The 13,906-nt window shown below is 39.4% G+C and overlaps 7 protein-coding genes across 7 annotated transcripts; 5 read left to right on the forward strand and 2 right to left on the reverse strand. All coding sequences in view use genetic code 12, as the record gives it.

The window, feature by feature from the left end:
* Positions 1-40: 40 nt before the first annotated feature.
* HOM2 (aspartate-semialdehyde dehydrogenase) lies at positions 41-1,132 on the reverse strand (the record flags this gene model as incomplete). The annotated part of the gene is made up of 1 exon (XM_036810031.1): positions 41-1,132. The coding sequence occupies one exon, from the start codon at positions 1,130-1,132 to the stop codon at positions 41-43; it is 1,092 nt and encodes a 363-aa protein (XP_036666609.1).
* A 615-nt stretch (positions 1,133-1,747) lies between these two features.
* POB3 (FACT complex subunit) lies at positions 1,748-3,388 on the forward strand (the record flags this gene model as incomplete). Its single annotated transcript, XM_036810032.1, has 1 exon — positions 1,748-3,388. One exon carries the CDS (start codon positions 1,748-1,750, stop codon positions 3,386-3,388), a length of 1,641 nt encoding a protein of 546 aa, XP_036666610.1.
* Positions 3,389-4,592: 1,204 nt separating this feature from the next.
* Positions 4,593-5,279, forward strand: CPAR2_210880 (uncharacterized protein; the record flags this gene model as incomplete). Its single annotated transcript, XM_036810033.1, has 1 exon — positions 4,593-5,279. One exon carries the CDS (start codon positions 4,593-4,595, stop codon positions 5,277-5,279), a length of 687 nt encoding a protein of 228 aa, XP_036666611.1.
* A 1,033-nt stretch (positions 5,280-6,312) lies between these two features.
* Positions 6,313-8,016, forward strand: ECM3 (putative ATPase; the record flags this gene model as incomplete). Its single annotated transcript, XM_036810035.1, has 1 exon — positions 6,313-8,016. The coding sequence occupies one exon, from the start codon at positions 6,313-6,315 to the stop codon at positions 8,014-8,016; it is 1,704 nt and encodes a 567-aa protein (XP_036666612.1).
* A 421-nt stretch (positions 8,017-8,437) lies between these two features.
* On the forward strand, positions 8,438-9,028 carry CPAR2_210900 (uncharacterized protein; the record flags this gene model as incomplete). Its single annotated transcript, XM_036810036.1, has 1 exon — positions 8,438-9,028. One exon carries the CDS (start codon positions 8,438-8,440, stop codon positions 9,026-9,028), a length of 591 nt encoding a protein of 196 aa, XP_036666613.1.
* A 66-nt stretch (positions 9,029-9,094) lies between these two features.
* Positions 9,095-10,942, reverse strand: CPAR2_210910 (tRNA dihydrouridine synthase; the record flags this gene model as incomplete). Its single annotated transcript, XM_036810037.1, has 1 exon — positions 9,095-10,942. The coding sequence occupies one exon, from the start codon at positions 10,940-10,942 to the stop codon at positions 9,095-9,097; it is 1,848 nt and encodes a 615-aa protein (XP_036666614.1).
* A 124-nt stretch (positions 10,943-11,066) lies between these two features.
* Positions 11,067-13,886, forward strand: UTP21 (rRNA-processing protein; the record flags this gene model as incomplete). The annotated part of the gene is made up of 1 exon (XM_036810038.1): positions 11,067-13,886. The coding sequence occupies one exon, from the start codon at positions 11,067-11,069 to the stop codon at positions 13,884-13,886; it is 2,820 nt and encodes a 939-aa protein (XP_036666615.1).
* Between the last annotated feature and the right edge of the window lie 20 nt (positions 13,887-13,906).

A 13,906-nucleotide genomic window follows, 5' to 3' on the forward strand; every position in this document is an offset into this window, starting at 1 on the left:
CCATATACTATATAAAGACTCTATACCCCCACCATATCCTCTAAATTAATCCCCTTGCATTCAAAATCTCGGCAATCAATATACCAGAACCGGCAGCTCCAATGACAGTATTATGCGACAAGACAACCATCTTAAAATCCAACAATGGATCTTCCCTAACTCTACCAACAGAAACACCGTAACCATTGTCTCTCTCCCTATCCAATCTTGGTTGTGGTCTGTCCTCTTGTTCCAAAACATGTATAGTTTGTTTGGGTGCTGAGTGGCAGCCCAACTTTAGAGCATCACATTGATACTCTCTCAATGCCTTTTTAACTTCTTCGACTGATGGAGCAGGCCTATTGGCAAATCTAAATGATATACATTCAGTGTGTCCGTCAATGACTGGTACTCGATTACATTGAGCGCTGACCTTCATTTTTTCGTCTGGTATATTAACCACTTCGGTTCCCTCTTTATTAAGCAACCCAAGAATCTTTTTGGTTTCCCATTCCAACTTGTCTTCTTCTCCACTGATATAAGGGACAATGTTATCCAAGATATCCATTCCTGATACACCGGGTGAGAATCCAGCACCAGAAATCGCTTGTAATGTAGTGGCTGTCAATGCATCAATTGGACCAAATTTTTCAACCAAGGGCTTCAATGGAGCGACCAAACCAGCAGTAGAGCAGTTAGAAATACAAATGAGATAACCCGTCTTTTTACCTTCCGCCCTTGACTTCTTGACTTTATTCTCTATGATGTCCAAGTGTTCTGGGTTCACTATTGGCACAACTAATGGAACATCCTTCACCCTTCTGAAGTTTTTGGCATTTGATACAACTGCTAAACCAGCTTCAACAAACTTTTTTTCTACTTCACCTGCAACATCTGAATCCAATCCTGAAAACACAATGTCACACTCTTTGAAGTTACCCTCTGGCTCACAAGTTTGTACATCTATGTTCAGGGCGGACTCTGGTAATATATCAGTTTGTTTCCAACTAACAGCATCTTTGTATGCCTTACCAGCTGATCTTGATGAAGCTCCCAATGCATGAATTTCAAATTCGGGGTGTTTTGATAACAATAAGATAAATCTTTGGCCCACGGATCCCGTGGCTCCTAATACTCCTGCCTTCTTGACCATAATTGTAGTGAAATTGATTGTTGAGAGAAGTGATATGTAGCTTGATTTTTTTTTCAATCACCTTTTATATATTTTTTTTTTCATTCATTCATTCATTTCTTTTTGTTTTGATTATGTAATTAAAAGTTATGATTCATTTTATTTTTTCACTTTTTGTGTCAGATTGCAACAGCCCGTCCGTATCAGTTGAGAAGATTGGGCTTTACCTTTATAGATATTATTGTCACCATAAAGGATACAATATCTGCTCAAGTGTGAATTGAAGGGCATTAGGACTTGATTTAGTGATCTTTAGTTCGATAAGTATAAAATTTTGCAGCAAGGTGAAAACAAAATTCGTCTAAATACTAATACTACAGCTTTGAAGATTCGTCAAACTAGCTGTTCACTGTTACAAACTTTTTAATTGACAAATACACCTCTTCTTCAACATTTATCCACTTGCTAGCACTTGGTAACGGCTCGCATTGGTCCATCATCTTTCTTCCAACCTTGCATGGTAGCATTCGCTGAAAAAGGTCGTGCATTTTGTAGACGCGTGTTTTCAAAGAAAAACATGAAAAATTGTAAAAGTCAATTTCAATCATAGGCAGCTTCTCAAAATCAACATACACAATGGTAAATACTGATTTTGAAAGAATTTTCTTTAACCAGTCGAGGGGTTCTGGTCGTATGCGTGTAGCCGATTCTGGATTGGGATGGAAGGCAAGTGCCAGCGCAACAAATGGATCGGCGGGAGCTCCTGAGCAACAAACATTTTTGTTGCCTCGTGAAGAGATATTGGTGACCACCTGGTCCCGAGGCTCAAAGGGATATGAATTGAGGATTCAGACAAAAAACAAGGGAGTTGTTTCATTGGATGGTTTCCATCCAGATGATTTTGCACAATTGAAACAAGAGTTGACTCGAAACTTTCATGTCAACTTGGAACATAAAGAACATTCATTGAGGGGATGGAACTGGGGAACTACCGATTTGGCTAGAAATGAGTTGGTCTTCAATGTCAATAACAAACCTTCGTTTGAGATTCCGTATGATTCCATTTCAAACTCCAATTTGACAGGAAAGAATGAAGTGGCAATTGAGCTCAATCTTGACAAAAACAATACAAAAATGGGAGATGAAGTGGTTGAAATGAGATTTTATGTACCAGGAACTACAATTGAGCAAGAAACTACCACAGTAAAGAATGAGGATGGGGAAGAGGAACAAGTTGTTTCGACAAACATGGACAGTGAACAAAGTGCAGCACAAACTTTTTATGAACAATTGAAAGATAAAGCTGATATTGGACAAATTGCTGGTGAAGCTATCGTTTCTTTTGGCGACGCATTATTCCTTACTCCAAGAGGTCGTTATGATATTGACATGTATGCCAGCTCTTTGCGATTGAGGGGTAAGACCTATGACTACAAGATTCAATACGATCAAATTGAACGTATTTTCTCGTTGCCCAAACCAGATGAAGTACATCACTTAATCATCTTACAAATTGATCCACCATTGAGACAGGGTCAAACTAGATATCCTTTTCTAGTTTTGCAATTTGTCAAGGATGAAGAGACCGAATTGGAATTGAATTTAAGCGATGAAGAATTTGAGGAAAAGTACAAAAATAGATTAAAGAAGACATATGATGCACCAACACATATCGTTATGGCGCATTGTCTTCGCGGGTTGACGGAGAAGAAATTGGTAATTCCAGGTGCGTTCCAATCTCGATTCTTACAACCTGGTATTTCTTGTTCAGTCAAGGCTTCTGAAGGTTATTTGTATCCTTTGGAGAGATGTTTCTTGTTTGTTACGAAACCCACTCTTTACATTCCCTACAGCGAGATAAGTAATGTGGTTTTGTCAAGGACTGGAGGTGGGGTTTCTGCATCAAGAACGTTTGACTTGGAGGTGAATCTCATTGGATCTAGCGTGAAACACGTTTTTGGTAGTATAGATAGAGAGGAGCAAGAAAATATTGAAAAGTTCTGTGTTGAAAAGGGAGTCAGAGTAAAGAATGAAGAGAAGATTGCCAAACAAAGATTAGCAAAAGCATTAGAGCAAGAAGCTGAAATGGACGCTGATGATAACGATGTTGACATGGGCAGCGCTGGTGAAGATGATGAAGATGCCGATGATGATTTCCAATCTGGCTCCGATTCGGATGTTGCAGAGGAGTTCGACAGTGATGCAGCTGAATCCAGTGAAGACGAAGATGATGCGGATGAAGACGATAGACCACCAGCGAAGAAATCAAAGAATTAGAAGAAAATTAGTTCTGTTGTGGGTGGAGAGTGTAAGTACAATATGATTGAGCGTTGACGAATGTGATAGACTCTTTACGTTGATGTAACTTTGGAACACGTGCTTTGCTAATCGATGGCGTAGAACGCCTCTAACTCTCTTATCCCTCGTCTATATCTACACACAAGGGAGAAGTATGACGTAGTTGCACCGAGTTGATTGTGGAGATATTAAAGAATTTATCAATGTTTCTTTTTTAATACAATGTACATATAGATAATCAATCTCAATAACATTGCCTAACTAGGAAAGTTGCCAGAAAAAGAATAAAAAAAATTGTGTACCTTGATTTTAACCCCTTTCCTGAAAATACTATATTGTAATAAATAGTGGTTTCCAGTTACCTTTTTCAACTTGAGTTATAAAGTTGGCTCTACCCACGTACTAACGGCCATTGAGTATGTTGAGTACATTTCATTATAGTGGATGAGCTTAAAGTCGCCTTTCACTCACCCTTTTTCTTCTTTTCTCTCCTTAGAAGAACCAAAATTTGGTTTAAATTTTTTGTTACATTTTATTTTTGTGTAAGAAAAAAAAGTGAGAGTTTCTTCTTTTTGTGAATCACATATCACATATAAGTTTTCCATTTGTGTTAAATACAACCAGCATCAAACTACTACATTTTACACACCCATTGTAATTATATATCATGACATTTTATTTTGCAATAGTTATAATCAACTACATTAATACATATACATACGCAATTTCCCTTTGTAGATAAAATTTTGGTCCACTTCCTAAATTATATATTGATTTGCTTTTTTCTTTCTTTTTTTAGGGTTTTCTACTCAAGGAAATAGGCTATACCGGAAGATCATCAATCTAAAATTATCCCACATTCCACATAAAGAAAGCCCAGCACTCTCAAGCTTTACCATATAGCCAATTTGGGTAAAGTTACTGCAAGAAAGTGCTTCCCCCTTGTTTTCGATCCAATCAAACTAACTACACTTTCGGGCACATTACCGCATACGTCAAATAATTCAACCACAACCAACGTGCCTTTGCATTACGAAGCAGGAGAGAGACCAAAGAAAAGAAAAGAGAGAGCAAACACACAAAGCTTAAAAACATCACGAAACCGCTGATCCACTAAATTTTCCCATTTTTCTGGTACACCTACTTTCAAACGAAAAGAAGAAAGTGGTAAACCAAAAAATTAATGACAGAGATTGAATTTCAAGACTATTTATTGTTCACAGCATTGCTTGGATTTGAAGCCAATATGGCTATGGGCACTGGTAAAGGGAACATGTCCAACAATTATTGCTCACTCAATAAAGCAGCAAGCACAACAATGACCACCACAGCTCACAACCCCCCACGAATAGCACCACCAAGTGTTGATGATGCATCCATTCCCAAAAGATCACCAGCAAGACTACTTGACAGATGGAAGTTACCATCACAGAGGCTAATGAACGCAGTTTCGAATGCCAAGAGCAAAACTAACACCATCAACAACAATAATAAGGGCTCGATGCCCTATGGTAAAGGTGGCGGAGCACCTGATTCGCCGCAATCGTTTTCAGAGTCAACTAGCTCGTTTGAGATTGAGGATGATGTCAAAGACGACGAAGTTGGAGCTTGCTTGTCCTCAAATTCCGACAATGAATCAGTGTTTTCTGAGCCAGGAAATATGCTACAACCTGTAAAAGTTTCCAGGTTCAACGAGCCCAAGGAGGAAGATGGAAAATGGGAGGAGCTTTTAGAAGGACTTGAAAGTATTCAAATCTGCAACATTGACGATGTGCTTACATTCAAACACACAGACAACACTCAATTGGCGCGAGTTACGGTCACTGCAACGCCTTCAAGTAGGACAATAAATGCGGTTGGAGCATTTTGATCAGGGCGTACTCACCAGTTGACTAATTGGTAATAGTCCAGTATCTATTCATGATTTCGGTCTTTTTTTTCTTACGTTTTACGGCTTTTATTTCGGTGGTGTCCCATTCTTTTAAGTAGATGATTTAAGTTGATTTTGTTCATGTTTGAAATCACTGTAAGACTGTGAGGGGTTGGGAAGCCCTAAGTATCAAAGGGCTTTGGAGTAGTTCCTTTAGAGTTTCTACCCATGTGTGTTATTATGATCAATAAGGTTCATGCTTCTTTCATTTCAATGCGCTGGGCACAACTGGAACCCCACCAGCAAAACATCAAACAAAGTCGCAGCTATTGATTGCTTGCATTATAATCAGATACTTTTATATTGCTTTAATTTTCATCGCAATGGATTCGTAGACTTCAACATGGCCAAATTTTCGGAGTATACTCGCTCCTATGCACGGCTTCTTATTTCTTTGCGACTCGCTAAGGGATCCCCCAAAAAAAAAAAGACATAATTATCCCAAGAAAAGTGTAGAGAGGAAGAGGGAATGGGGTCATACTTACAGTCTGACATCTATGCACTGATGTATCAACCTCTGCGGTTGACATACAGCCCCCTTTAAGTGCATAGCCACTCTATGTCTACCTCCGGAGTAGCTATTTCATGGTTATCCCCCACAAATACAAACGGCTATTTGACTCCTTCTTATTCTTTTTATTTTTATTTTTTCCGACTTAAAGCGAAAAGTATTTATTTTTTTTCTGCATTAGTATGATGTGCTTCAACCCATTCGTATAAAAGAAAAATTGCGTTTTCTGACCTTATAATATCTTTTCCTATATTTCGTTTGATAAAGTTTCCACATTAGTAATCAAAGAGAAGAGATAGTTGATAAATCCCAAATACTTACTTGAAACACTCAACTGTTCATTCACAGCATCAACAAAGAACCTTCTTCAGCAAATCAAGTCAATGATCAAGTCAAGCATTGTCAATAACTATATTTGTTAAAGTTACGTATAAATTACATTAAGGTAAGCACAACTGTACAATGTCCGACTCAGATAGCCTACTGTTGGGTTTAGTCATTTACTCGGCGGTTAAACCTATATTCAAAATATACTTCATCATTGCAATAGGATTTATTCTAGCCAAACGAAATATTTTAACAGTGACGACATGTCGAGATATATCCGATACTATTGTGACGGCAATCATGCCGTGTTTGATCTTCAACAATATGGTTAGCTACCTAAAATCATCCGATATCAAAAATATTGGTGTCATTTTATTCACTTCGTGCTTATTGTTTACTTTTGGTGGGTTTCTGGCGTATGGTATACATTTGATTACAAAATCCCCCAAACGATGGTTAGGTGGACTAATATCAGTGGGGATTTTCCCAAACATTAGTGATTTGCCCATAGCCTATCTACAAACATTTGCAAAGGGAGGAACAATATTCACGTCAGCCGAGGGTAATAAAGGTGTGGCATATGTTTGTATCTTCCTTATGGGAATGACGTTGCTTCAGTTTTCCTTTGGGTTATACCGATTGATACAGTGGGATTTTAGGGATGAGTTGTTGGGAGATGAGGAGGATTTGGAAAGGAGTTCAAGCGGTGCCACTAATGATACAAGTAAACTGGGCCACGACGGAGATGACCTTGAGAAGAAATCAACACGAAGAACGAGTGATGATGCAAGGGATGCTCTACGAGCAACTGCACAAACACGTCATAATCCTGTAGATGAAGAAGCCATTGACACCTCATCAGATTCGATTTTGAGCCAGCTGAGTGAAGAAGAGCGTAGAAGGCGAAGCATAATGGATGAGGAGCAACAACATAATGAATTTTTACGAGTACAAACGAGAAGGCAAGAAAGTCTGTCCATGACCGGGTCTGGGTCCGGCTCATTGAGTCGAAGAGCATCAAGACGCAGAAGAGGCTCAGACAGTTCTGCTACCAGTGGTCCTTTAGATTTGGTGCCACCGAGGTCAAATGATTTGAGAAGGCAGCAGTCGCAGAATGTGGAGGACGTGATTAATGAGTATTCCGAGTTTGATGCATTGAAGCACCACGAGTTGCAAAAGTCTCATTCGAGACAAGAACCACTGGATGAAGTAGAGCCAGAAATCGTCGAGGAAAAAGAATCGAAAGCTAAATCCTTTGTCAAAAAGATGTTGCAAAATTTGCGAGCACCTACTTCGATATCGTTGCTTACATCTATTGCCATTTGCATGTCACCTCCTTTGAAAGCTTTATTTGTAACTAGCACATTCAGCAAGCATATTCCAAATGCGCCCGATGAGCAACCACCCTTGTCATTTATCATTGATTTGGTGAGCTATGTTGGAAATGCTTCAGTTCCATTGGGGTTGCTTCTACTAGGTGCTACACTTGCTCGTTTGCAAGTTAAAAAGATGCCACCTGGGTTTTGGAAAACAGCATTATTGATAACATTCACTCGACTCGTTGTACTCCCTATATTTGGAGTGGGTGTCACCACTGGATTCAACAACGGTGGTTGGTATGGTAATGACAAACTCGTTAGATTTGTTAGCGTATTGGAATTTGGATTACCCAATGCCACTTCACTAGTCTACTTTACTGCATTTTACACAGATCCTACAAGTGATGAACATTTACAAATGGATTGTTTAGCCATTTGTTTGATTACGCAATATTTAATATTATGGTTTACATTGCCCTTTTTGATTACATTCACGCTAAAAGTTTCAATGGGCATGTGATGGACGAAATCAGATAAGAATGATTTTATAGAAAGTCTGTACGAATAGACACAAAAGAATCATAGTCACTTTTTACGTAGAGAATAGGAGAAAGACGAAGACAACAAAGCGTGGTTTTTATTGACATCTCGTCGAAGCGGAGTGTAAAAAATAGATGGTACAGCAGATCGGAATATACCACAAAATAAAAAAAATTGTCACATGCTACACGCAAAAGCAATTATAATTGTAAGGAGTATTTCCCAAACGGGCAAAAGCCGCACTTTATTCCAAAATTTCAATGTATAGCAAGAGATCCTATAAATTGCATCAAATTTTTTTTTTTTTTTTCAAAACAGCCCCCCTTTTTCTTCCATACCAGTCAAGATCACATTTCTACCAAGTCAATTGATTCAATTTACACAGACACAGCACTACAACAATGGCTTTATATTACAATTTAGTTTTCGCTTTACTTGTTATTGAAATGGCATTCTTTGCTGTTCTTTCAATGCCATATCCAAGACCAGTTAGAAGAACCATTTTGGTCACTGTCTCAGCGCCGTTTAAAAACGAACAATTCCAAATTGCCTTGAAATGTGTCTTGGGGTTTGTGTTTGTCTTGTTTATTGATTCAGTGAATCGTGTTTATGCTGTCACTTCTGAATTGACTTCAGCAACCCAATCTCATCCAGGTACTTCTGTCATGAATGATAGATCCGAAATTCAAGCTAGGAGATTTTACGCTCAAAGAAATATGTATCTTTGTGGATTCACTTTGTTTTTGACCTTGATTTTGACGAGAACTTACAATTTGGTGGTTGAATTGATTTCAACAAAGGATAAAGTTGACTCATTACAAAAGAACAATACTGGAGCTGGTTCTGTTACGGCCGATGGCGACGGTGAAGAATTGGTCAAGTTGAAGGCTGAATTGGCTGAAAAGGATAGAACTTTGGAAATTTTAAAGAGCCAAGCCAACACTTTAAGTCAAGACTACCAGGGCGAATCCGAGTTGAAGGAGAGAAGATAGATGAATTGTTGATTTTACTGCTTGTTTATTTTAAGTCCATCGTGTATATTTTCATTCTAGACCCCATTAGTCTTTAGTTTCGTACGCGTTGCTCTTGTGTTTAGGAACAAATTGAAAATCATCACTAGCTTTACCCAAAAACATTTCGGTTATTTTGATCCAATCTTTGTAATCCGTGGAAGCTAAGAATGTCTCCATCTCGTTCCTACCAACCCACGTTGGTGGTCTCTCATTTAATTTTGGCGGTAACCTTTCCATGATACCAACAGGAATATACCTATGAGTGAAACTGATAAACTCGCACATGAATCTCCTTGCTATGTTCACACCATATTCGTCGGAGCCCCAATGCTCTATAGCGAATTTGGAAAAATTTCCCAACATGTCCAATCTTTCAGACGATGATTTATCCAAATATTGTTGTGCTTCAACTTCCTCGAAAATCCAGGGTTTGATTAATGCACCTCTAGCCACCATCACGGAATCAATACCTTCTGTATTTACGTGATTATACCAGTCCTCATGAGAATAAACATCACCGTTACCAACAAACCAAGTTGGTGTCGTATCTGAAGCATCTTTGTCTTCTTCTCTCTTGGCGTTCCAATCTTTGACAACTTTACCTACTTCCAGTATATATGCCCAATCAGCTTCTTTGGAATATCTTTGTTGTCTTGACCTTCCGTGAAGAGTTATTGCAGCAACTTGAGTTTCAGACAAAACCCTATCCACTAGTTGTTTGGCTGTGTTTTTATTCTCCTTAACACCTGTCCGGATTTTGATTGTAACTGGAATGTCACCAGATGATGCATTCATTGCTTTCACGAGTCTGAGTAGTCTTGGTGGCTGGTCTAACAAAGCGGATCCTTGACCTTGTCTGTATAGTAAGTCGATAGGGCAACCACAGTTCAAATTTAGCTCGCTAACATGATTGGTGTTTTCATAGATGGCTTCACTCGCCTTTGCCGCAGACCACAATTTGGAACTGGCTATTTGTACACCAAAACCAGGATATTCACTCACATGAGCTTTGGGTAATGCCCACTCAGGATTATGCCCTTGGACCAAGGGAATAGATAAAGCCATTTCTGAGTACGTCACATCGGCACCCAATGTTTTCATAAGACGACGATATGGCAAATTGCCAACCGTAGTCAAAGGCGACACAATTTTTGCTCTGTTGAGGTTTATTCTTTTCTTTTCAGAAATCTTGAAAGGTTGCTCAACGTAGCTAGCCTCATTGTCCTTGCGTTCTTCCCTTGTTTCATTTTGAATTTTGGAATCCAAAAAATTAATCACAGGAGTGGCAATCTTGAATTCATACTTTTTCTTTTGCAAGGCAAACTTGGCCTCTTTATCAATGGCATTCACTTCAAAGTTTGTCTTACTTGCTAGATCAAGCTTTGCTAAATCTCTGATCAATTTGTTAGTTTCTTTATCGTAGTGAGATTTCAACCATCTGCACTTCATTCCTGCAGGACAATAACCCAATGCTTCGAAAACGGGACAAACACCATCAATATCCTCCTGTTTTGATTCAAGGTAGGATTGCAAATCATGAGAATATTTACATTTTTCTTCACCTAAAAAACACGATTTGGAATCATCAGGATCTATAATGGAGGGACATAGTTTAATAGTATCCTTCTTCTGTTTTAGATCACGACCGTGATTTTGTCCTCTTTTTCTCTTGCCCTTCTTGTTTTGTTGTCCATCCGCTGCACCTTCTGCCATTCTGTCTCCTCCCTCAGCTTCATCATCATGGTACTCTACCACGTTTGTGGCTTGTACTGGCTTAGCTACAATAAATTCCGGCTTGATGGCAGCAATACCCTTAGTATACGGATCCGTATTTTGCCTTTTTTGCTCGGAAGTAGCATTTTCTTCAATAGGTCTCTTTTCTTGAACGGTCATTAGAGTTTAGATTTATATATTCTGGTGGAAACTTAGTTCAATTTAATTTTTTTTTCTTTGCAATTTGAACTCATCTCTTGAAAAAACCCCATCTCTACTACTCATCACACATCGTTTCCCAAGGATGGTTGAATTGCTAGAAAAGAAAAGGAAAATAGAAGCCTCTGGAGCTTTGCAAAAGGCGCCAAGACCTTCTAGAATCTTCAGTCCTTTCAGAGTTTTGGGAAATGTAACTGATTCAACTCCATTCGCCATAGGTACTTTGGGATCAACTTTTTATGCCGTTACATCTGCAGGAAGAACATTTCAAATTTACGACTTGGCCACATTACACTTGTTGTTTGTATCTCAAACACAGACCAAGTCTAAGATTACCTGCTTTGCCACTTATCGTCATTACGTATTTGCAGCTTATGCCAACGAAATTGGAGTCTACAGACGAGGCAGGTTGGAGAAGACATTGACTTGTGAAACTTCAGGAATCCTTACCCATCTATGCTATTTTGGAGAGTATCTAGTTAGCGGCAGCTCAGAGGGCGACTTATTTGTATTCAAAAAACTGCAGGATTCAAAATTCCCAACTGAATTACACTCTGCAATCAAAGCAGTTAACACCGGTGTTGATGGAGATATTGTTGGCATTGTTCATCCTCCCACATACTTGAACAAAGTCGTGGTAGCCACTACCACCTCAATAGTAATAGTAAATGTACGCCTGGGGAAAGTGTTGTTCAAATCCCCACAACATCAATTTGGAGAGGCAAGTATTTCCTGCATTGAATGTGCTCCTGCCCTTGACATTGCAGCCATTGGAACTACCACGGGAGATGTTTATATCTACAACTTGAGAAAAGGCATGGTTTTGGGAGACAAGATTACCACATCAGGGTCGGAATCATCAGCAAATGTGACATCAATTTCGTTCAGAACAGATGGACAACTGCATTTGGTTGCAAGTTTGAATAACGGTGACTTGTATTTTCACGACTTGGATAAGAACGCTCGTGTTCATGTATTGAGAAATGCTCATAAGGAAACATTTAACGGCGTTGCAAAGGCACAGTTTTTGAATGGACAACCAATTGTTTTAACAAACGGTGGTGATAACCATTTGAAAGAGTTTGTTTTCGATCCAAGCCTTTCCTCCACAAATTCGTCCATCATTACACCTCCACGTCATTTGAGGTCAAGAGGTGGTCACTCTGCTCCACCAGTAGCAATAACATTTCCTGAAGAAGACAAAACTCATTTCCTATTAAGTGCATCCAGAGACCGATCATTCTGGACTTTTTCATTAAGAAAGGATGCACAAGCACAAGAGTTTTCTCAAAGAATGCACAAGTCAAAGGATGGCAAGAGGCAAGCAGGAGTTGTTACTTCCCTCAAAGAGAAATTTCCTGAAATCATTGCAATCTCCTCATCAGAGGCAAGAACTGGTGATTGGGAAAATATAATTACTGCGCACCAGGATGAGCAATTTGCCAGAACTTGGGACTCGTCTACGAAAAGGGTTGGGCGGAATGTACTAAACACCGTCGATCAGGGCTTTTGCAAGGCCGTTTGTATTTCTCAATGTGGTAATTTTGGTCTTGTCGGGTCCTCATTAGGAGGTATTGGTGTTTATAATTTACAGTCGGGCTTATTGAGAAAAAAGTACATTTTGCACAAGCAGGCAGTGACAGGTCTTGCTATCGATGGAATGAACCGAAAGATGGTAAGCACTGGACTAGATGGTGTAGTTGGATTCTACGATTTTGGCAAATCAAAATACTTGGGCAAGTTGCAATTGGATGCACCAATTACTTCTATGGTGTATCACAAGCTGTCGGATTTGATGGCTTGTACATTGGATGACTTGTCAATTGTTGTCATTGATGTTACCACACAGAAAGTTGTCAGAGTTCTTGTGGGACACTCGAATCGAATTTCAGGTTTGGACTTTTCCCCCGACGGAAGATGGATTGTTTCTGTTGGATTAGATTCCACTTTGAGAACATGGGATTTGCCCACCGGTGGATGTATTGATGGTGTCGTATTACCAGTGGTGGCTACATCGGTCAAGTTTTCTCCATTAGGCGACTTAATTGCCACTACTCATGTGTCAGGCAATGGGATATCCTTGTGGACCAATCGCGCTCAATTCAAACCGGTTTCAACAAGGCATATTGAAGAGGAGGAATTCTCTACGATGTTGTTGCCAAACGCTGCAGGTGATGGTGGATCAACTATTTTGGATGGGGCTTTGGACGACAACGAAGACCAAGATGCATATGCCTTAGGCAAGTACGACAGTAAGCCCCAACTTGATGAAAGTTTGATCACATTGTCCCTGGGTCCTAGAACCAAGTTTTCTACCTTGCTTCATTTAGACACAATCAAGCAGAACAATAAACCCAAGGAGGCGGTGAAAAAGCCGGAAAAAGCGCCATTTTTCTTGACTTTAAGTGGCGAGACAGTGGGTGACAGAGCATCAGTTGCTGAAGGTGCGCAACAAAAAGAAGAACATCATTCTACTGAAGAAAACAGTCGGCTATTGTCATTGAATGGAGTAACTGGTCACTCATTCGAAAGTCAATTTACAAAGTCGTTGAGATTATCCGTTGAAAATGGAGATTATACCACGTTTTTGGAATATCTCATGAAGTTGTCTCCCGCTGCATTGGATCTTGAGATCAGGTCTTTGAATTCGCAGCCACCATACGAAGAGATGACAAGCTTCGTCAAGGCATTGACTTTGGGCTTGGGGAGTAACACCAACTTCGAACTCATTGAAACAATTTTGTCTTTGTTTTTGAAAGTCCACGGAGATGTTATTCACCAAAGTGAAGATTCTTCAAAGCTTCGTGCTGCTTTGAGCGACTACTCTCAAATGAGCGAAAAGATGAACGACAAGTTGGATGAAGCCGTTAAATATTGCTCCAGTGTAATCAATTTTATAGTATAAAAGAGAGCTACCATTTTTAA

Source organism: Candida parapsilosis, contig 005809 (assembly GCF_000182765.1).
Source record: "Candida parapsilosis strain CDC317 annotated contig 005809".
NCBI classification, from domain to species: Eukaryota; Fungi; Ascomycota; class Pichiomycetes; order Serinales; family Debaryomycetaceae; genus Lodderomyces; species Lodderomyces parapsilosis.